Raw genomic sequence first — 22,073 nt, 5'->3', positions numbered from 1 at the left:
ATCGTGCCATTTCACCAGTCACACAAGCTACCATTAATTACACACACATTGTATAATCCCCTTTGACTTGATCTTCACTGATATGAAAATGTAATTGTCAACCCATTGAAACCGCACAGATCTGTGTTTCTGAGCAATTCAGGAGAGATTATAAAACAGGCGAGCTTAATCTGCTTCGACTTAGCTCGTCGTCTTCAGCTCTATATATTTGGCATTCCTTCGAACACTTCGCCGGCAGCGTTGACAGAGAGTTGGCCGGATGGGTTCTTTACAGGGGTTGGGGTTATTGGTTTCGTTGCTGGTGTGCGGGCTGTCGGCTTGGTCGGCGCCGGCGGGAGTGGCGGCGGAGACGCCGCTGGAAGCGTTCGAGGGGTGGATGAGGAGGAATGGGAAATCGTACAAGAACGTGACGGAGAAGCTGTACCGGCTCGGGGTGTTCAGAAAAAACTTGAAGTACGTGGAGGAGTTCCTCCACGGCCGGCCACGCAGCTACACCATCGGCCTCAACTCCTTCGCCGACCTGACGAACGCGGAGTTCAGGGCCATCTACAGCCGGCCCATGGAGAACAGGACGCGGGCGACGGCGTTCCGGCACGCGGGCGTCACGCCGCCTAGTAGCGTCGACTGGCGGCAGAAGGGAGCCGTTAACGCCGTCAAGAACCAAGGCCAATGCGGTACGTAAGAACTCACCGAATCATAAAGAGACCTGTTAAAGAGATGAATTTAACAAATTCCGTTACGATCTCATAACTGTTATACACATAAATTTTATAATTGTTATAGTACGGATTCAAACTTGTTTACTTGATATTTATATTATAATAATTACGAATCATAGTTTTTAAGTTATTAATCCTTATAAGGATTAATAACTTTAAGCCCCCTAAATTTTATAGTAAGTTGTATTTTACAATTCTTTATTTAAAAAACTACACTCAACCCCCTTTTGACATGAAGTAAAAAGAAAAAAATATATATAAATGATCAAAATAACCCTTCTAAATAAAAATAAAAATAAAAAAATCCCACAAAGTCATTTAAAGCTTATTCTTAACTCAAGCTGATTCATATATAAGTCCAAAATCTTATCTATTCCTAGAAAAAATATTCTCATAAAATTTATATATGTACTAGCATAAATAATAGAAAAACAGTAACTCTGAATTCTAAATTAATGAATCAAAATTAAATGAAGACAAAACAAAATTTATCATTAAAAATCAAAATGAAGACCATTTATGATTTTAAAAAAGACACCCTTTTAATTTTTGCCCAAAAGTAAATTCTTATTTCAAAACAGCACCCTTTTGAAACGAAAAGTATTTTTAGCTGATTTGAAATGAAAATTTACTTTTGGACAAAAATTAAAAAGGTGATTTTTTTTCTAAATCGTCAAAGGGTCTTCATTTTAATTTTTAATGATAAATTTTGTTCCATCTTCATTTAATTTGATTCATTAATTTAAAATTTTGACTCTTTTTTATTTGGTAAAATGAGTTTTTGACTTATTATCTCTTTCAGAGTTGTTATTTTCTGTTGTTTATACTGGTGCATGTATGAACATATTTTTTCTAGGAATAAGTGAAATTTTGGACCTATATATAAATCAAATTTGGTTAAGGTTAAGCTTTCAACGATCTTGTGGGATTTTTTTTTTATTTTCTTCTAGAAGTTGATTTAGGTTAGGGTTATTTTGGTGATTTACTTTTTTTTTTCCTTTTTACTTCATGTCAAAGGGGGGTTAAGTGTAATTTTTTAAATAGAGGGGGGCAAAATACAACTTGCTATAAAATTCAGGGGGACTTAAAGTTATTAACCCTTATAATGATTTGTAACCGCTAAAATATGGATTCAATCTGCTCAATTAATATTCATGTTATAATAATTATAAAATTGTATCTACAATAAATATTATAACAATTACGATTTCATAGCATGGTTGGGCGAGAACAACTTTTTATAAAATAAATATGTTTTTTTTTTTTGATGATTTCAATAAAAAGAAAGCACTTTTTGATTTTTACCCCGGTTATGCATATGTTTCATTATGATCATAATCTCATCCGAGTGTCTCACAGTCTATCCCTAAATGACGTAAAGAGTGATAAATGATCAACTTATAATTGACCACAATCATAATCATGAACATACTTACTGATGAAATCTTTCTGGTTTGAAAAATAGGATCTTGTTGGTCATTCTCGGCAGTTGCATCCATAGAAGGAATCAACCAAATCACGACCGGGAATTTACTTTCCTTATCTGAGCAAGAGCTTATTGACTGCGACTACTCCAACACCGGGTGCGATGGGGGTTTTGTAGAATATGCATTCCAATTTGTTGTCTCCAATGGTGGCATCACAACAGAGGCCAACTATCCTTACTATGGACTACAATATAATTGTGACTACACAGCACTCTCCTCCAATGCCGTCTCCATACTCGGCTACGAAGATGTGCCACGATGCGATGAGCAATCCTTGATGAAGGCTGTGGCCATCCAACCGGTGTCGGTCGCTATAGAAGCAAGCGGCAGCGACTTTCAATTGTACACGGGTGGCATATATAATGGCCCTTGCGGCACTAATTTAGACCATGCCGTGAACATAGTTGGTTATGGAACTGATGATAGCACGGGGACCGACTATTGGATCGTCAGGAACTCATGGGGCGCGACATGGGGCGATCAAGGCTACATCCTTATGGCGAAAGATGTCTCTGATCCTCAAGGAACATGTGGGATAGCACTGCAACCTTCTTATCCAATCATGAACTAAAAAATATAATTGTGCATGTTTCATCTTTAGTCATTGTATGATTGAAGGATGGATGAATCATTTAATGTTTGTTGTGTAATGCTATTGTATAGGTTTGCTAAATAAGGTTGAGTTGTGTAACTCGTCATATTTCTTGAGGAACTTATAGCTTCCTCATTTAATTCTATATTTTAAACATAATTACTCATTAAGGCTTCATGTATATATATGGCAGCAATGCTACTTATAAGAACATCTTTGCTATTATACACTGCATCGTAGCTCCGGTGACAATGTCATTCAAATTATAGTAGCAAAAGGTGAATACGTTCGCCTCCAGCATCTCCGTCAATCCATCCCATGACCAATACGGAGGAGGTAAATTATGGACGGCTACTAATCTTCGGAATAGTGACTAGCACATAAGGGAAACATTTACCTCGGCTATGCTAAGATTTGAACCTCATACCTCATAGTGGCAACACTTCATGTACTAACCACTAGACCATCCCAAGAGAACTAATGTCATTCAAATTATGAACATATTGAAGGAGGAGCTTTATCATCCACCAAAAGACTATGTGTACTATGTATTGACTTGCAATGATGTAATTTTGATAGATGATACATTGATGTACTTAGTAGGGTTGTAAACAAGTCATATCGAGTCGAGCTTTAAAGTGTTCAAGCTTGTTTGATAAGATAACCGAGTCAATCCGAGTCGAACTTAAAATAAACCAAGCCTTTGAAATGCTTATTCAAATTTGGTTTGGTTTATTTTTTTTATGAGTTTTAGCTTGTTTGAAGTTTCATTTTAGCTTGGTTAGTTTAGATGTTATCGAGCTCTCAATTTAAGCTTACCTTGAGTTTGGTTCGAACTTGGTTCGTTTAGATGTTATCGAGCTCTTAATTTTAGCTTGTTTGATTATTTGAAATTTTTACTTGTTTGATTGTGTTATTGAGCTTGATAATTCAAACTTATTTGTCTTTTTTTTTTATTTAGCATATTGATAAAAGTTTTATTAATGAACATTGTTCACGAATATTATTCACGAACGTTATTCATGAACATATTCACGAACATTAATAAGCGGAACATATATATGTTCAAGCTTATTTGTTTACTTTAACGAGCTGTCAAGTTTGTTTATTTAATTGATCCTGTGTATATCAAACGAACATAACAAACCCTTATCAAGCCGAACACTAAGTTTGTTCATGAACGTTTGATTCATTTACTATCCTCGTACTTAGTAGTGGCATCGAATCAAGTCTCATCATGAATTTTCATTTGAAGTATCCGGACTACCAATGATTTTTTTAGTAGGGTCGGAGTCTTTCGTAGTATATTTTTATGTTGAAGGGTCAATTCCCAAATCTTAGGGTAGCTCATAAGTCAATTAAGGGAACTGCCCAACCTATGTTAATCAATTGAAAGGGTTTAGAGAACAAAATATTTCTATTTGAGCATCATTTGAATGGATGACTTGATATTCAATGGCTAGAATATGTCTAGTCAACTAAAAAACATCCTATTTTAGTCAACTATCAGAGATCTAAAGTTTGAATTTTGAATGAGATAATGGATTATACCATATTAGGAGTCGACTAAATTGACCACTTTTAGCCATGTATATGTGAAGATTGAACCATGGTTTGAACAGTTTATCATGCTCCCAAGTTCTCAATTTATTTCCAAGATCTTGTTAATCTCAAGGCTTCTATCTTGTCGATCTTCCTCCTATTAACCTTCACAAACATTACAATAAACACTTTTTTCTTTTATGGATGGTAGAAATAATAGACTTTAGTTTTCCTAGGAATCTCACAAAGAAGCACTTGCATACTTTAGGTCAAAGTATATCATCGTTATATATTTGACATACGCTTCATAGTTCTACGCCCTCAATATATTTGACATACGCTTCATAGTCCTACGCCTTCAAGTGAGAAAGACTTAGTTTTCTACTATTTATATACAATATGGAGTTTGTTGTAACGGCTTTTCAATCATTTTATAATCAAAAGTGATATCATTTATTCCAAATAATTTAGTATCATCGGCCTCACGGTAAAATACAGTTAAGCAAATTACGAGAGTATTTTGGTCTAACACAGTTGCCCTTTACATGAAGTAAATCAAGCACCCAACGAGATATTTTACATTCGTTAATAATTAACTCCAAGACCTATTAAAGTAAACGTTCATGCAAGTACCAAGTACACCAACTCGTGGTATCACTTTATTCAACAAAAAAGTAAATTTCTCATACCGATGACCCCCTTCCCTATAACTGCCCCCACACCATTGGGAAACAATAAATCAAGCAAATATAGATGGTCCCCATAGGGGAGGATATAGCCACACGACTTTACCAAAATTCGACCCTTGTATGATTTAATAATTCTATTCTATAGTTACCATTTTCAGCTATGCCTGGGACCGAGCGGGTCACTTTATTGAGAATAAATTCCATTGTCTCTAAGGGGCTACTTGGTTGGATGGAATGAGAGTAGAGAATGGGAAAAAAATTGAAAGTTAATGTTTGGTTTGGAGGAATGATGATGGATCCCACATATTCATTTTCCTAAATATGAGAATGAACTATTACAGAGTAAAATGAGGAGTTTGAAACTACTGTCATTCTCATTCCTCATTTTTGTCAATCTCATTCTCATTCTCATTCTCTTTTGTGAACCAAGCGCCTCCTAATATGTATCCTTACCTATTAAGAGGTAAGTTGCTTAAAGTCATTATGTAATTTTACATTGATATTTTTTAAAAAAATATTTTAATTTTTCACTTTTTATGTAACCATATGTTAAGTTTCTAAAATTATCAGATTGGGTAGGTTATTGTTAAAATTATTAAATCATGTATTCATTTCTTGTTTTACTTTTAATCAGTCACCTGATAAAAAAACTTAGTCCAATTGATTTTTATTTGAAAATCAGTCGATTGATTTTTCCAATCGAATCGATTTCTTTTTATGCCGAAGTTTTAAGTAATTCGTATTGAATTTTTTAAAATATTCGTGTTTAAAAAATCACTACTCTTAAATATTCGATCAAATTGATATTTGAAGGTATATATATAATCAGGATTCAGGAGAACTAGTTGAACATATAAAAACTAATTTTATATCAATCCGAGAATATTTAGTCCAACAATCAATTTTGTCCAAAATGATTGATGAACCATGAATTGAATTCTTCAAGTATATTCATATTAAAAAATCATTGTTCTCAATATATTAAATCAAATTGATATTTGAGAGCATGAATATAATCAAGAGAACTAGTCAAATACATATGAATTAATTTCATATCAATTCAACATTATTTTGTTCAAAATCAATTTTGATATCAAAATAAATAGATTAGACTGATTTTCATTATCAGTTAATTGATTTAATCGAAACTTCAGCGAAATACTATTTTTTTTTTTTTTTTCAAGTAGATTACTTAGGGGTAAAATAAGAAATGTATATGTAATTTAGTAATTTTAAAAATAATCTGATAATTTTGAAAAGTTAACTGCATGTTCGGTAGAAAGCAGTTTAATTTTTGTCCAAATTTAGTCGTCTTTAGATGTCTTATCTAAACCTCATCGTCATCAATTCACCACCATCACAATGGTAGCAGAATCCGCTCCAATCCGGATTGTAAAAAATTGAAATCTAGGTCCGCACGAGTCAATATATATGACAACGGACAGTGGAGATTTTACTACCGAAATTTCATCCGCTGCAGCGGATCTACCGAGTCCCTCGTCCTCCCGGGGATAAGGGCGCCGCTTCCAGGGAAAGAGGGCGATTCTTCGGAAAATGGCTAGCGCCGACGTCGCATTCTCTGTCCTCCGACCGTCTCCCGCCGTCCGTCGCCTGCGCTTATCCGATCCCCCCTCCCTCCAAAGGAGCAAGCTTTCTGCCCGCCTCCCTCGATTCCGATCGTCATCCCCGGCATTGTTCCGCCGCACTCACCTCACCCGCTTCCTCTTCATTCCCAAGGCATCAGGTTCCCGCCTCCAACCTCGATTTCGGTTTCGATTCGTCACCGATTTGTGTCTCGTTCGCCTGGTTAATCATCTGGACGAGATTCGCTCACAGTTGGGAGCGCGGAGTATGCCGTGGAGCCTGCCACCGGCGTTAAGTTTCCCAAGGCGCTGCGAGTTCCAGGAAGCTCCAGCTCGCTGGCTCTACTCGGCACAGGTGCTTTGCCCTCGATCTCAACTCTCTGGACACTATCCCTTCAGAATTAGGATCGCTGAAGAAATTGAAACAAATTGATCTGTTCATCGAGGTGCTCCAGTAAACTATTTCTGAATCTCGCACTTAATTTGCAAGGTTAGGCTACAGGGAGAAGGTGTTCGCCATAATCGGCGTCAAGGTCTATGCCGCCGGGTTCTATGCTGAATCATCGATCAGAGATTCACTGAGCGACTGGAAAGGGCGAAGAACAGCTGCCGAACTTTCAGAGGATTCTGTTGAAAATGAGTGAATGGAGAAGAGAGTGAAGATGAAAGAAGCTCCATTCTGAAGAAGATTTTAGTCCCATATTGGAAGTTTCAAGGCTTGATGGTTGGTTTATATTGTTTCACAAGCATGTGTGTTGTGAACAAATAAATGAGTGGAAGCTTGCTCTTGTGTGTGGATGCATAGGGAGGGTGCAAATCTAGGGCCCGGATTACACTGAACCAAGTTTGTTTGTGTGCGAGCACGACCTATGCACACCCAAATAAATTAACCGACATTTTGCCACTTGGATTATTCTTTTTTCATTAACGCTTAAATAAGAAACGCATATTAATATAATGCATATGACGTTTCTTTAGCAAATGGAAAAGTAACCTCATGCAAGGCATCCTATAAAAGGCCTTGAGCATGAGAGGAAAATGAATAAGGAGAAAATTAAATAATCTTCCATCCACCTTTTCCCTCTATCTTCTTCTCTGTCGAGCTTTTCTCACTTGGCAGAACCCTGGTGATAGCATTCGGGTATTTCTCGGTTCACCGCAACCACCGTGCTAGGTGGAGATTGCGGTTTACCGTTGTATCCCGGGAAACAGACGAGCCCAGTAAAGTCTCAAGCACCGGGAGGTGGGACGAATCTGTTTCAAGGAAGCGTCATTCGTAGACCTCGGCTCCTCTTCACTGTTCGGCTTGTCTCATTGCTCGCCGACCATTCGCCTCACCCGACCGCTCGGTCGGCCCCTTCGTCGCCCAAGATCTTCGCCGCTCGGTCGTCCGCCCCCGGACACCTCTTGGTCTCACTACTGCACGATCACTGCTTTTGTTGCTCGCCCCGACCACCGCCGGGCCTACCTTCATCGCGGACTTTTGCTTGACACTGCTCACTTAACCACCGTGGTCGAAAACCACCGGTACCGAGATTATCAGCTCAGGTCATTTTAACATATAAGTGAATTTAAATTCAGTATATTTAAATTCAGCTAATACCCCGTAAAATCTCCGGCTACAGATTGATTGTCTCCAACAATCTTGAAACAGACTCGTTTCTGTTGAGATGGCCACAGAACAGAATGTTGAGGTGCAACAGACTCAACAAATAAAGGCCCCCTCCGCCCCGATTGGAACTGTACCAATCAATCATGGGAAAAGCCGGATAAGTTCAGTGGACTGAACTTCAAGAGGTGGCAGCAGAAGATGCTCTTCTACCTGACCACACTCAATCTGGCTCGGTTCTTGACCGAGGACCCTCCCAAGCGCACTGAGGATGCTGATGCGCAAACCATCAGTACAGTGGAGGCATGGACTCATTCCGAGTTCCTTTGCCGAAACTACATCCTCAACTGCCTTGCCGACTCGCTGTACGCTGTGTATAGCATGAAGAGTACGGCTAAGGAACTGTGGGAGTCCCTAGACAAGAAATACAAGACGGAGGACGCAGGGGCAAAGAAGTTCATCGTGGGTCGATTCCTGGACTACAAGATGGTTGACTCCAAGACGGTGATCAGCCAAGTCCAGGAGCTTCAGGTGATCTTGCACGAGATCCATTCGGAAGGGATGGTTCTGAGTGAAACCTTCCAGGTGGCAGCTATCATTGAGAAGCTGCCTCCCGGCTGGAAGGAGTTCAAGAACTACCTGAAGCACAAGCGGAAGGAGATGAATGTGGAGGAACTCATAGTCAGACTTCGCATCGAAGAAGACAACAAGAGTTCAGAGAGGAAGCTGTTCTCTCAGGCTACTGTGAAAGCCAACGTGGTCGAGCACGGTCAAAGCTCGAAATGGAAGAACCCCAAGTCTTCTAAGATGGGACCCAGAGGAGGCATCAGCAAGAAGAAGTTCTCTGGGAAGTGCTTCAACTGTGACAAAGTGGGTCACAAATCTTCGGAGTGCAGAAAGTCGAAGAAGAAGCAAGAGGCCAACCTGAACGAGGGACCAGAAATGGACGACCTCTGCGCTGTGGTCTCCGAGCTAAACTTGATCGGTTCAAACCCGCGGCAATGGTGGATCGATACTGGAGCCACTCGACGTGTCTGCTGCAACAAGGAGCTGCTCCACAACTTCGAAGAAGTCACTGGAGACAAACTGTTCATAGGGAACTCAGCAACCTCGGACATCAGGGCCAAGGAAAGGTGGTGCTAAAGATGACCTCGGGCAAGGACCTCACTCTGAACAATGTGCTGTATGTTCCGGAGATTCGTAAGAATCTAGTGTCCGGATCACTTCTGAGCAAGCATGGCTTTCGCATTGTTTTTGAGTCGGACAGAGTTGTATTGTCCAAAAATGGGATGTTTGTAGGAAGAGGCTATGTATCTGATGGGCTGTTTAAGCTCAATGTAATGGCCATTAGGCCCAAGATAAATAAAACTGAAAGCTCTTCCACTTATATGCTTGAGTCTTCGTGTTTGTGGCATGGTAGACTAGGACATGTTAACTACGATGTGTTGCGTAGATTAATAAACATGCAAAGCATACCTTCATTCCACCTTAACCCAAAACACAAGTGTGAGATTTGTGTTGAAGCGAAAATGACAAGGTCATCCTTTCAACATATTGAAAGAAGTAATGAACCACTTGACCTAATCCACACTGATGTGTGCGACCTAAAAGGTACGCCAACACGTGGTGGTAATAAATATTTCATCACTTTTGTAGATGATAACACAAAATACTGTTATGTGTATCTTCTCAAAAGTAAGGATGAAGCTATAGAGAAATTTGCTCTCTATAAGAATGAGGTTGAAAATCAGCTTAATAGAAAGATTAAGGTGGTTCGAAGTGACTGAGGTGGTGAATATGTGTCACCATTCGCTGAGTTGTGTGTTGAACATGGGATCAGACATGAAACAACAGCTCCTTATACTCCTCAACAAAACGGGGTTGCTGAGCGAAAGAATTGAACTCTTAAGGAGATGATGAACGCTCTTCTATTAAGCTCTGGATTGCCAGAGTCCATGTGGGGGGAAGCTGTGTTAACAGCTAATTACCTTTTAAATAAGGTGCCCCGGAAGAAAATAGATAAGAGCCCTTATGAGTTGTGGAATGGAAGACAACCGTCCTACAAATATTTACGAATGTGGGGGTGTCTTGCCAAAGTGTTGGTGCCTGATCCAAAAAGGATTAAGATAGGACCAAAGACTGTTGATTGCATATTTATTGGATATGCACATAACAGCAGTGCTTATCGATTTTGTGTGTATGAGTCACACGTACCGGAGATACACAGAAACTCGATAATCGAATCGAGAAATGCCTCTTTCTTCGAGCATGTGTTTCCGTATAAGACCCGTGAGGATGCTAGCTCCTCAAAACGGACGAATGAAACACAAGGCGAAGAAGAAAATGATGACAATGAGGAACCGGTGGAGGTTGAGCCTAGACGGAGCAAAAGAGCTCGGGTAGAAAAATCCTATGGATCGGATTTTATCACTTTCATGTTGGAGAGTGAGCCCCGTAGTTACTCAGAAGCTGTAGGCTCTTCTGATGGACCTCACTGGAAAGAGGCAATTGCATCTGAGATAGAATCTATCTTGCAAAATCACACTTGGGAACTTGTGGATCTTCCTCCGGGAAGTAAACCACTAGGTTGCAAGTGGATTTTCAAGAAGAAAATGAAGTCAGATGGCACGATCGATAAATACAAGGCCAGATTGGTAATCAAAGGATACCGACAACGAGAAGGCCTTGATTACTTCGATACATACTCTTCGATATCGAGAATAACTTCCATTAGAGTATTGTTGGCTATAGCCGCTCTATGGAATCTCAAAATACATCAAATGGATGTAAAGACAGCTTTTCTAAACGGGGATTTAGAAGAGGAAATCTACATGGACCAACCTGAGGGGTTTTCTGTGTCAGGACAGAAAAACAAGGTATGTAGATTGGTGAAGTCATTATATGGCTTGAAACAAGCGCCAAAGCAGTGGCATGAGAAATTCGATAATGCCATGAAGGAATGTGGATTCAAGATCAATGAATGTGATAAATGTGTCTACATGAGAGCCACAGAGAGTGACTATGTCATCTTGTGCTTCTATGTAGATGACATACTTATCATTGGGAGTAATGATAAGATAATCAAATCCACAAAAGTTATGTTGAACTCAAGATTTGACATGAAAGACATGGGCCTAGCTGATGTGATTCTGGGAATCAAAATTCTTAGAACGACAGAAGGACTTGTTCTTAGTCAGTCCCATTACGTGGACAAGATTCTTGAGAAATTTACCAAAGGTGATACTGCGTTGGCACGAACGCCGATAGATACTAGCCAACATCTATCGAAAAATCGAGGTGAAAGTATCTCTCAGCTAGAATACTCTCGAGTGATCGGAAGTCTGATGTACTTAATGAGTTGTACACGACCAGACTTAGCCTACGCAGTAAGCAAACTGAGTAGATACACGAGTAATCCCGGTGTTGAGCATTGGAAAGGGATAACAAGAGTATTGAGGTACTTGAGGTATACTCGTGAATATGGATTGCACTATTCAAGATATCCCGCTGTGATCGAAGGATACAGCGATGCAAGTTTGATATCTGATATAAAAGACTCTAAGTCTACGAGTGGATATATCTTCACTCTAGCAGGTGCAGCCATTTCCTGGAAATCTTCTAAGCAAACTGTAATAACCAGATCCACGATGGAATCTGAGTTTGTAGCTCTTGACAAATGTGGTGAAGAGGCTGAATGGCTACGACAATTCTTAGAAGATATTCCGAGATGGTCGAAACCTGTGCCGGCAATTTGTATACATTGCGATAGTCAATCAGCAATTGGTCGGGCACAGAGCCATATGTACAATGGTAAGTCTAGACATATACGTCGTAGACATAATACCATTAGACAACTACTCTCAACGGGAGTTATCACTATTGACTATGTGAAGTCAAAGGATAACCTAGCAGATCCGCTAACCAAAGGATTAAATCGAGAGTTAGTTGCAAGCTCATCACGAGGAATGGGCTTGATGTCGTTGTCAGCGATCAGTGCAGAGGACACCCAACCTATGCTGATTGGAGATCCCAAGAACTAGGTTCAAAGGGACAACTAATCTGCACTGACTAGACACACTGTGGGGGAGTACCCTAATGAAACAGTGACTAGACCAGGGTAAGCTGATGGGCTTTTAATGATCAAGAAGAGTATATGACAACTCTTGAGGGATCACCTATGTGAGAAAGAAGTGAGGCCGCTTCGAAGAGAATTGGAGGCACAATTCTTAGAGCTTCTCACAGAACCAGGCGTGTTCATGGCCAAGAACGAACACACTCATGAGAACTGAATTATATCAGGGAGAGTCTTGGGTGAGATTTGTCACTGTTTACACAAACGACAGTATAGTTCAAAGACATCGTGTCTACTATCAGCCAGTAAGCAACCAAATCTTCACAAGGGAGGGTTCAAAGGGTAAAACCTACCTATCCTATACTTGACTCAACTGCTGGATGTTATCACTTACTCTATCTCCATTCATGTGGGGGATTGTTGAAAATGAGTGAATGGAGAAGAGAGTGAAGAAGAAAGAAGCTCCATTCTGAAGAAGATTTTAGTCCCATATTGGAAGTTTCAAGGCTTGATGGTTGGTTTATATTGTTTCACAAGCATGTGTGTTGTGAACAAATAAATGAGTGGAAGCTTGCTCTTGTGTGTGGATGCATAGGGAGGGTGCAAATCTAGGGCCCGGATTGCACTGAACCAAGTTTGCTTGTGTGCGAGCACGACCTATGCACACCCAAATAAATTAACCGACATTTTGCCACTTGGATTATTCTTTTTCATTAACGCTTAAATAAGAAACGCATATTAATATAATGCATATGACGTTTCTTTAGCAAATGGAAAAGTAACCTCATGCAAGGCATCCTATAAAAGGCCTTGAGCATGAGAGGAAAAGAAATAAGGAAAAGAAAGATTAAATAATCTTTCCATCCACCTTCTTTTCCCTCTTCTTCTTCTCTGTCGTTTCTTTCTTCCACTCGACAGAACCCTGGTGATAGCATTCGGGTATTTCTCAGTTCGCCGCAACCACCAGTGCTAGGTGGAGATTGCGGTTTCACCGTTGTATCCTGGGAAACAGACGACCCGAGTAAGCCTCGAAGCACAACCGGAGGTGGACGAATCTGTTTCAAGGAAACTGCGTCATTCGCAGGCCTCGGTCAGCCTCTTCGCCTGTTCGGCTTGTCTCGCTGTTCGCTCGACCGGCCATTCTGCCTACCCGACCTCGCTGCTCGGTCGGCCCCTTCGTTCGCCCAGTCAGCATCTTCGCTCGCTCGGTCGTCCGCCCTCGGTACACTCGGTTGGTCTCACTACTCGCACGATCAGCCTGTTTTGTTGCTCGCCCGGTCGACCACCTGCTCGGCCCGGTCTACCTTCAGTCCGCGCGGACTTTGCTGCTTTGACACTCTGCTCACTTAACCACTCCGTGGTCAGAAAACCAGCCCCTGCTGGCAGCCTGAGATTATCAGCTCAGGTCATTTTAACATATAAGTGAATTTAAATTCAGTATATTTAAATTCAGCTAACCTCTATCTCTTGCAACAATATTATCCAACAATCTTGAAATAGACTCGTTTTCGTTGAGATGGCCACATAACGTGTTGAGGTGCAACAGACTCAACAAATAAAGGCCCCATCTGTCCTGATTGGAAATGTTCCAATCAATCAGGGGAAAAGGCCATAGAAGTTCACTAGGTTGAACTTCAAAAAGGTGTTAGTAAAAGATGCTTCTCTACTTGACTACACTAAATCTAGCTCGATTCTTGATCGAGGAACCTCCCAAGTATGCTGAGGATGCTACTAATGTTCAGACCATTAATACAGTAGAGGCATGGACTCATTTTGAGTACCTATGCTAAAAATGCATCTTTAACAGCCTTGCCAACTCACTATACGTTGTGTATAGAACAAAGAAAAAGGCTGAGGAGTTGTGGGAGTCTCTAGATAATAAGTACAAGATAGACGATATAGGGCCAAGAAATTCATTGTGGGTCGATTCTCGGACTACAAAATGGTTGACTTCAAAATGATGATTAACTAAGTTCAGGAGTTTTAAGTGATTCTACACGAGATTTACATAGAAGGCATGGTGTTGAGTGAAACTTTCTAAGTGACAACAATCATTGAGAAGCTGCCTCCTAGTTAGAAAGACTTCAAGAACTACCTGAAGCACAAGCGGAAGGAGATGAATGTGGAGGAACTCATAGTTCGACTTCGCATCGAAGAAGACAACAAGAGTTCAGAGAGGAAGCTGTTCTCTCAGGCTACTGTGAAAGCCAACGTGGTCGAGCACGGTCAAAGCTCGAAATGGAAGAACCCCAAGTCTTCTAAGATGGGACCCAGAGGAGGCATCAGCAAGAAGAAGTTCTCTGGGAAGTGCTTCAACTGTGACAAAGTGGGTCACAAATCTTCGGAGTGCAGAAAGTCGAAGAAGAAGCAAGAGGCCAACCTGAACGAGGGACCTGAAATGGACGACCTCTGCGCTGTGGTCTCCGAGCTAAACTTGATCGGTTCAAACCCGCGGCAATGGTGGATCGATACTGGAGCCACTCGACATGTCTGCTGCAACAAGGAGCTGCTCCACAACTTCGAAGAAGTCACTGGAGACAAACTGTTCATGGGGAACTCAGCAACCTCGGACATCACGGGCCAAGGAAAGGTGGTGCTGAAGATGACCTCGGGCAAGGACCTCACTCTGAACAATGTGCTGTATGTTCCGGAGATTCGTAAGAATCTAGTGTCCGGATCACTTCTGAGCAAGCATGGCTTTCGCATTGTTTTTGAGTCGGACAGAGTTGTATTGTCCAAAAATGGGATGTTTATAGGAAGAGGCTATGTATCTGATGGGCTGTTTAAGCTCAATGTAATGGCCATTAGGCCCAAGATAAATAAAACTGAAAGCTCTTCCACTTATATGCTTGAGTCTTCGTGTTTGTGGCATGGTAGACTAGGACATGTTAACTACGATGTGTTGCGTAGATTAATAAACATGCAAAGCATACCTTCATTCCACCTTAACCCAAAACACAAGTGTGAGATTTGTGTTGAAGCGAAAATGACAAGGTCATCCTTTCAACATATTGAAAGAAGTAATGAACCACTTGACCTAATCCACACTGATGTGTGCGACCTAAAAGGTACGCCAACACGTGGTGGTAATAAATATTTCATCACTTTTGTAGATGATAACACAAGATACTGTTATATGTATCTTCTCAAAAGTAAGGATGAAGCTATAGAAAAATTCGCTCTCTATCAGAATGAGGTTGAAAATCAACTTAATAGAAAGATTAAGGTGGTTCGAAGTGACCGAGACGGTGAATATGTGTCACCGTTCGCTGAGTTGTGTGTTGAACATGGGATCAGACACGAAACAACAGCTCCTTATACTCCTCAGCAAAACGGAGTTGCTGAGCGAAAGAATCGAACTCTTAAAGAGATGATGAATGCTTTTCTATTGAGCTCTGGATTGCCAGAGTCCATGTGGAGGGAAGCTGTATTAACAGTTAATTACCTTTTAAATAAGGTGCCCTGGAAGGAAATGGATAAGAGCTCTTATGAGTTGTGGAATGGAAGATAACCGTCCTACAAATATTTACAAATGTGGGGGTGTCTTGCCAAAGTGTTGGTACCTGATCCGAAAAGGATTAAGATAGGACCAAAGACTGTTGATTGCATTTTATTGGATATGCACATAACATCAGTGCTTATCGATTTTGTGTGTATGAGTCACACGTACCGGAGATACACAAGAACTCGATAATCGAATCGAGAAATGCCTCTTTCTTCGAGCATGTGTTTCCGTATAAGACCCGTGAGGATGCTAGCTCCTTAAAACGGGCGAATGAAACACAAGGCGAAGAAGAAAATGATGACAATGAGGAACCAGTGGAGGTTGAGCCTAGACGGAGCAAAAGAGCTCGGGTAGAAAAATCCTATGGATCGGATTTTATCACTTTCATGTTGGAGAGTGAGCCCCGTAGTTACTCAGAAGCTGTAGGCTCTTCTGATGGACCTCACTGGAAAGAGGCAATTGCATCTGAGATAGAATCTATCTTGCAAAATCACACTTGGGAACTTGTGGATCTTCCTCCGGGAAGTAAACCACTAGGTTGCAAGTGGATTTTCAAGAAGAAAATGAAGTCAGATGGCACGATCGATAAATACAAGGCCAGATTGGTAATCAAAGGATACCGACAACGAGAAGGCCTTGATTACTTCGATACATACTCTCCGGTATCGAGAATAACTTCCATTAGAGTATTGTTGGCTATAGCCGCTCTATGGAATCTCAAAATACATCAAATGGATGTAAAGACAGCTTTTCTAAACGGGGATTTAGAAGAGGAAATCTACATGGACCAACCCGAGGGGTTTTCTGTGCCAGGACAGAAAAACAAGGTATGTAGATTGGTGAAGTCATTATATGACTTGAAACAAGCGCCAAAGCAGTGGCATGAGAAATTCGATAATGCCATGAAGGAATGTGGATTCAAGATCAATGAATGTGATAAATGTGTCTACATGAGAGTCACAGAGAGTGACTATGTCATCTTGTGCCTCTATGTAGATGACATACTTATCATTGGGAGTAATGATAAGATAATCAAATCCACAAAAGTTATGTTGAACTCAAGATTTGACATGAAAGACATGGGCCTAGCTGATGTGATTCTGGGAATCAAAATTCTTAGAACGACAGAAGGACTTGTTCTTAGTCAGTCCCATTACGTGGACAAGATTCTTGAGAAATTTACCAAAGGTGATACTGCGTTGGCACGAACGCCGATAGATACTAGCCAACATCTATCGAAAAATCGAGGTGAAAGTATCTCTCAGCTAGAATACTCTCGAGTGATCGGAAGTCTGATGTACTTAATGAGTTGTACACGACCAGACTTAGCCTACGCAGTAAGCAAACTGAGTAGATACACGAGTAATCCCGGTGTTGAGCATTGGAAAGGGATAACAAGAGTATTGAGGTACTTGAGGTATACTCGTGAATATGGATTGCACTATTCAAGATATCCCGCTGTGATCGAAGGATACAGCGATGCAAGTTGGATATCTGATATAAAAGACTCTAAGTCTACGAGTGGATATATCTTCACTCTAGCAGGTGCAGCCATTTCCTGGAAATCTTCTAAGCAAACTGTAATAACCAGATCCACGATGGAATCTGAGTTTGTAGCTCTTGACAAATGTGGTGAAGAGGCTGAATGGCTACGACAATTCTTAGAAGATATTCCGAGATGGTCGAAACCTGTGCCGGCAATTTGTATACATTGCGATAGTCAATCAGCAATTGGTCGGGCACAGAGCCATATGTACAATGGTAAGTCTAGACATATACGTCGTAGACATAATACCATTAGACAACTACTCTCAACGGGAGTTATCACTATTGACTATGTGAAGTCAAAGGATAACCTAGCAGATCCGCTAACCAAAGGATTAAATCGAGAGTTAGTTGCAAGCTCATCACGAGGAATGGGCTTGATGTCGTTGTCAGCGATCAGTGCAGAGGACACCCAACCTATGCTGATTGGAGATCCCAAGAACTAGGTTCAAAGGGACAACTAATCTGCACTGACTAGACACACTGTGGGGGAGTACCCTAATGAAACAGTGACTAGACCAGGGTAAACTGATGGGCTTTTAATGATCAAGAAGAGTATATGACAACTCTTGAGGGATCACCTATGTGAGAAAGAAGTGAGGCCGCTTCGAAGAGAATTGGAGGCACAATTCTTAGAGCTTCTCACAGAACCAGGCGTGTTCATGGCCAAGAACGAACACACTCATGAGAACTGAATTATATCAGGGAGAGTCTTGGGTGAGATTTGTCACTGTTTACACAAACGACAGTATAGTTCAAAGACATCGTGTCTACTATCAGCCAGTAAGCAACCAAATCTTCACAAGGGAGGGTTCAAAGGGTAAAACCTACCTATCCTATACTTGACTCAACTGCTGGATGTTATCACTTACTCTATCTCCATTCATGTGGGGGATTGTTGAAAATGAGTGAATGGAGAAGAGAGTGAAGAAGAAAGAAGCTCCATTCTGAAGAAGATTTTAGTCCCATATTGGAAGTTTCAAGGCTTGATGGTTGGTTTATATTGTTTCACAAGCATGTGTGTTGTGAACAAATAAATGAGTGGAAGCTTGCTCTTGTGTGTGGATGCATAGGGAGGGTGCAAATCTAGGGCCCGGATTACACTGAACCAAGTTTGTTTGTGTGCGAGCACGACCTATGCACACCCAAATAAATTAACCGACATTTTGCCACTTGGATTATTCTTTTTTCATTAACGCTTAAATAAGAAACGCATATTAATATAATGCATATGACGTTTCTTTAGCAAATGGAAAAGTAACCTCATGCAAGGCATCCTATAAAAGGCCTTGAGCATGAGAGGAAAAGAAATAAGGAAAAGAAAGATTAAATAATCTTTCCATCCACCTTCTTTTCCCTCTTCTTCTTCTCTGTCGTTTCTTTCTTCCACTCGACAGAACCCTGGTGATAGCATTCGGGTATTTCTCAGTTCGCCGCAACCACCAGTGCTAGGTGGAGATTGCGGTTTCACCGTTGTATCCTGGGAAACAGACGACCCGAGTAAGCCTCGAAGCACAACCGGAGGTGGACGAATCTGTTTCAAGGAAACTGCGTCATTCGCAGGCCTCGGTCAGCCTCTTCGCCTGTTCGGCTTGTCTCGCTGTTCGCTCGACCGGCCATTCTGCCTACCCGACCTCGCTGCTCGGTCGGCCCCTTCGTTCGCCCAGTCAGCATCTTCGCTCGCTCGGTCGTCCGCCCTCGGTACACTCGGTTGGTCTCACTACTCGCACGATCAGCCTGTTTTGTTGCTCGCCCGGTCGACCACCTGCTCGGCCCGGTCTACCTTCAGTCCGCGCGGACTTTGCTGCTTTGACACTCTGCTCACTTAACCACTCCGTGGTCAGAAAACCAGCCCCTGCTGGCAGCCTGAGATTATCAGCTCAGGTCATTTTAACATATAAGTGAATTTAAATTCAGTATATTTAAATTCAGCTAATACCCCGTAAAATCTCCGGCTACAGATTGATTGTATCCAACAGATTCCTCATTCTTCAGTTCCATGTTCGAAGGTAAATCCTTGCATGTCTCCCTCCCAAGTGATTGAGGTAGAACTCTGATCGGCAATGGTTTCCTTCTCCAGCGCCTGTGGAGAAATCGCTCGACATCGTGCTGGTCAGAGACGTCGATGGTAAAACCTTCTGGAATGCTTTGGGCGACGTCATTTCTCCGAGAATCAAGAACCCTACGGGCGATGATGAATCGGCGCTCTCGACTTTCCGGCGAACGTTTCAGCAGCGCGAGCTGAAGAAGGAGACGCGCATATGCTTGACGTGGGTGCGGCCGTCCAGAATGCTGGTACGTGGAGATTTCGATCGTTCGAACTGAGCTGCTAGCTGTTGATTTTTCTCTGCTGTCCTGTCCGTGTAGATTTCGATCTCCTCTGCTGGGTCTCCGACGGCGATCGATGCCGAGATCTTGTCGAGCAACGTTAACCGGGCGCTGTTCGACGGATTCTTCGGAAAGAATCCTGTTTCCTCCACGCTGAAGGCGTCGGTTACTGATGGGCTGAGGATGATCATCGGTTGATCACGTTTAATTTGTGGTCTCTCGTTCTCAGAAATTTGAGATTATTCGAGTTGTTCGAACTTTGATCCAGGCATAATTGAATCATAATTTGGATTAAAAAGTTGGAATTCGGCTCAAATTCGATTAATGGAAAAAAAAAATACTTCCTTTAATAATAATAATTAATCTATTTTTAACGTGGGTCAGCTGTACTCCGTCCTTCCCGCGCCTTCCCTGCCTCCCCGCGAAATCTACGGCCGCGACCTTCATCCGCGAAAAGACGAAAATACCCTTCACTCCCCCTCCTGTTTACCACTCCGATCCGTACGATCCCAGTTCCAGAGATTTCGACCGTCCGAGCTGCCCTAGGGACCGACGCTAGTTAGAGGGGCGTGCGATGGCATTTTCGTCAATGTCCTCTCGGCTTTCTTTTATTAATGGCGAACGCAGAAGCCATGGCATGGAGTATGCGTCTCCTCCTCCTCCTGCAATTTCAATCTCTCTGTAATTCGCTCTAAGTTTTTTCTTCTTTTTCTCTCAGACGAGTTTTAGTCGATCGAACCAGTACCGGAGATGGCGGCTAGCTGGAGGTCGAGGCTGTTTCCGACGATCAAGAAGGTGTTTGTGTTCGGGACCAGCAAGAGGACTGCGGCCACAGAGGCCTGCAAGTCATTTGAGGAATCACAGGTCGATAATTATTAATTCCCAACAATATTTTTTCTTCTTCTTCTTCTTTAATTTGCTTATATATATGTATGATTATCTATCTTGATGTGCAGGAGGAGATCACCAAGGAGTTTGAGGAGAGGAAGATCGAACTCGAAGCTAAAGCTGTAGAGATCTATCAGGCCTCAGACGCTGAGATCAAGGTCTGCATTACTAGTCAAAGTTAAATTTGGTCGGAATTCCATCAAGAACAAGGTAAAGAACCCGTAGTTGTTCTATAATGTCCACAGGATTTGGTGAGAAATCCGACAGAGGCCGGAATCAAGAAAAAGTCGACTGCTGTCGTGAAGTTCATCGAAGAACTAGTAAAGATAGGTAATTAACTGTCATTTAATTTGCAGATGGATCAAAAGTTTTGCATATATATAAATTAAATCGGATTATTAATACGAATGAATGATGATTACAGAGTTCCCTGGGTCTAAGCAAGTCAGTGAGGCTGCAAGCAAGTATGGCGTGGCCCTTGTCCCCGCTCCGATCGTGTTCATCCTCGAGAAGGTGTCGGCCTTAGTCCCCCAAGACGACGAGGTGGACCCCGGAAGTGTCGCTGGCGCAAAGGAGGCCACGTCGAGCGAGCTGGAGAGGGACAAGGAGGAGGCAGCGGTCGTAGGAGAGAAGGCAGAGGAGGCGACAATTGTAGCCTCATCGCCTCCTAGTCCTGCCGGTAACGCACCGGCAACCACAATCTCTGTCACCGCCGAACCGACTCATGCAAAGGCATGAAACCACAAACCCTAAGCGGATCGCATGTGTTTTTTGTAATATTGTACTTTCCCATATTGCTTGTGTTTGTTGTTGCTCCGTCTTCCTATTTTTCTTTAGGTTGTTTACTTGTTTTTTTGTGAAGGAGAGCCTTAACGCAACAATAGTAAAATTACTGCTATGTGACAACAAAACATAGTCTCTTGCAATGCAGATAAGAATATGTATAATGAATCCAATGTGATTCAATTTTTTCCCAAGATCTCATATTGACTTGTATTAGAGGCTTGAGGTGTAAAATGTGTATTACTTTGTATGTGTTTAATTTGTTTTGCAACTAATTAATGGATTCATGTGCATACTTTGAGTTTGAAAATATAATGCAAAACTTATAGCTAGAGTTGTACTTGTGTGGATGGATTAATGTAGGGATTTAATTAATGTACTCACTCTTTGATATACTCGTTGTAATTCATGTCTACAAGTGCTAGATGATTAATTAATTAATTAGCAACAACTAATTAGGGTTGAATCCATGAATGAAGATGTTAATTGCTCAAAATCAGGTGACGCGTATGATCGAGTTGATTAATAGTCAAAATTTGAAAACCGACAAATTAGCAAGTAGCAACCATGTGGACGACTATATATTTCACTTTCGATGAATAAACACTTACTTTGAGGTTTACGATTAAATCCTAACTTCAAAATGCCAAGTATATGTAGACATTTATGAAAGTATGGATGCTTCAAAGCAAAAACTATTTCAAATGCATACCACACAATGGTGATATGTT

General features: G+C 41.4%; 4 protein-coding genes across 5 annotated transcripts; all 4 read left to right on the top strand.

Moving 5' to 3' along the window:
- Positions 1-104: 104 nt before the first annotated feature.
- LOC121971850 (ervatamin-B-like) lies at positions 105-3,023 on the top strand. The gene is made up of 2 exons (XM_042523320.1): positions 105-674; positions 2,185-3,023. Exons 1-2 carry the CDS (start codon positions 260-262, stop codon positions 2,775-2,777), a joined length of 1,008 nt encoding a protein of 335 aa, XP_042379254.1. The 5' UTR covers positions 105-259; the 3' UTR covers positions 2,778-3,023.
- Positions 3,024-6,490: 3,467 nt separating this feature from the next.
- Positions 6,491-19,398, top strand: LOC121971849 (fatty-acid-binding protein 3, chloroplastic-like). Of its 2 annotated transcripts, XM_042523317.1 has the most exons (4): positions 6,491-6,773; positions 6,866-6,967; positions 7,108-7,236; positions 19,323-19,398. In XM_042523317.1, exons 1-4 carry the CDS (start codon positions 6,584-6,586, stop codon positions 19,385-19,387), a joined length of 486 nt encoding a protein of 161 aa, XP_042379251.1. In that variant the 5' UTR covers positions 6,491-6,583; the 3' UTR covers positions 19,388-19,398. The 2 variants fall into 2 exon arrangements, with proteins under 2 accessions (XP_042379251.1, XP_042379252.1); XM_042523318.1 differs by lacking the exon at positions 19,323-19,398 and having other exon boundaries at positions 7,108-7,525.
- A 27-nt stretch (positions 19,399-19,425) lies between these two features.
- LOC121972966 (fatty-acid-binding protein 3, chloroplastic-like) lies at positions 19,426-19,934 on the top strand (the record flags this gene model as incomplete). Its single annotated transcript, XM_042524573.1, has 2 exons — positions 19,426-19,638; positions 19,711-19,934. Coding segments are annotated over 2 exons (372 nt in total), but the record flags the coding sequence as incomplete, so codon positions are not given.
- A 333-nt stretch (positions 19,935-20,267) lies between these two features.
- Positions 20,268-21,409, top strand: LOC121973834 (plasma membrane-associated cation-binding protein 1-like). The gene is made up of 5 exons (XM_042525179.1): positions 20,268-20,313; positions 20,390-20,535; positions 20,628-20,717; positions 20,805-20,889; positions 20,984-21,409. The coding sequence occupies exons 2-5, from the start codon at positions 20,422-20,424 to the stop codon at positions 21,295-21,297; spliced, it is 603 nt and encodes a 200-aa protein (XP_042381113.1). The 5' UTR covers positions 20,268-20,313; positions 20,390-20,421; the 3' UTR covers positions 21,298-21,409.
- The last annotated feature ends 664 nt before the right edge of the window (positions 21,410-22,073 follow it).

The sequence above is a fragment of the Zingiber officinale genome, chromosome 4A, assembly GCF_018446385.1.
Source record: "Zingiber officinale cultivar Zhangliang chromosome 4A, Zo_v1.1, whole genome shotgun sequence".
Lineage (NCBI taxonomy): Eukaryota > Viridiplantae > Streptophyta > Magnoliopsida > Zingiberales > Zingiberaceae > Zingiber > Zingiber officinale.
Note: the sequence above shows the minus strand (reverse complement) of the source record. Positions and strands in the feature narration are given on the sequence as shown.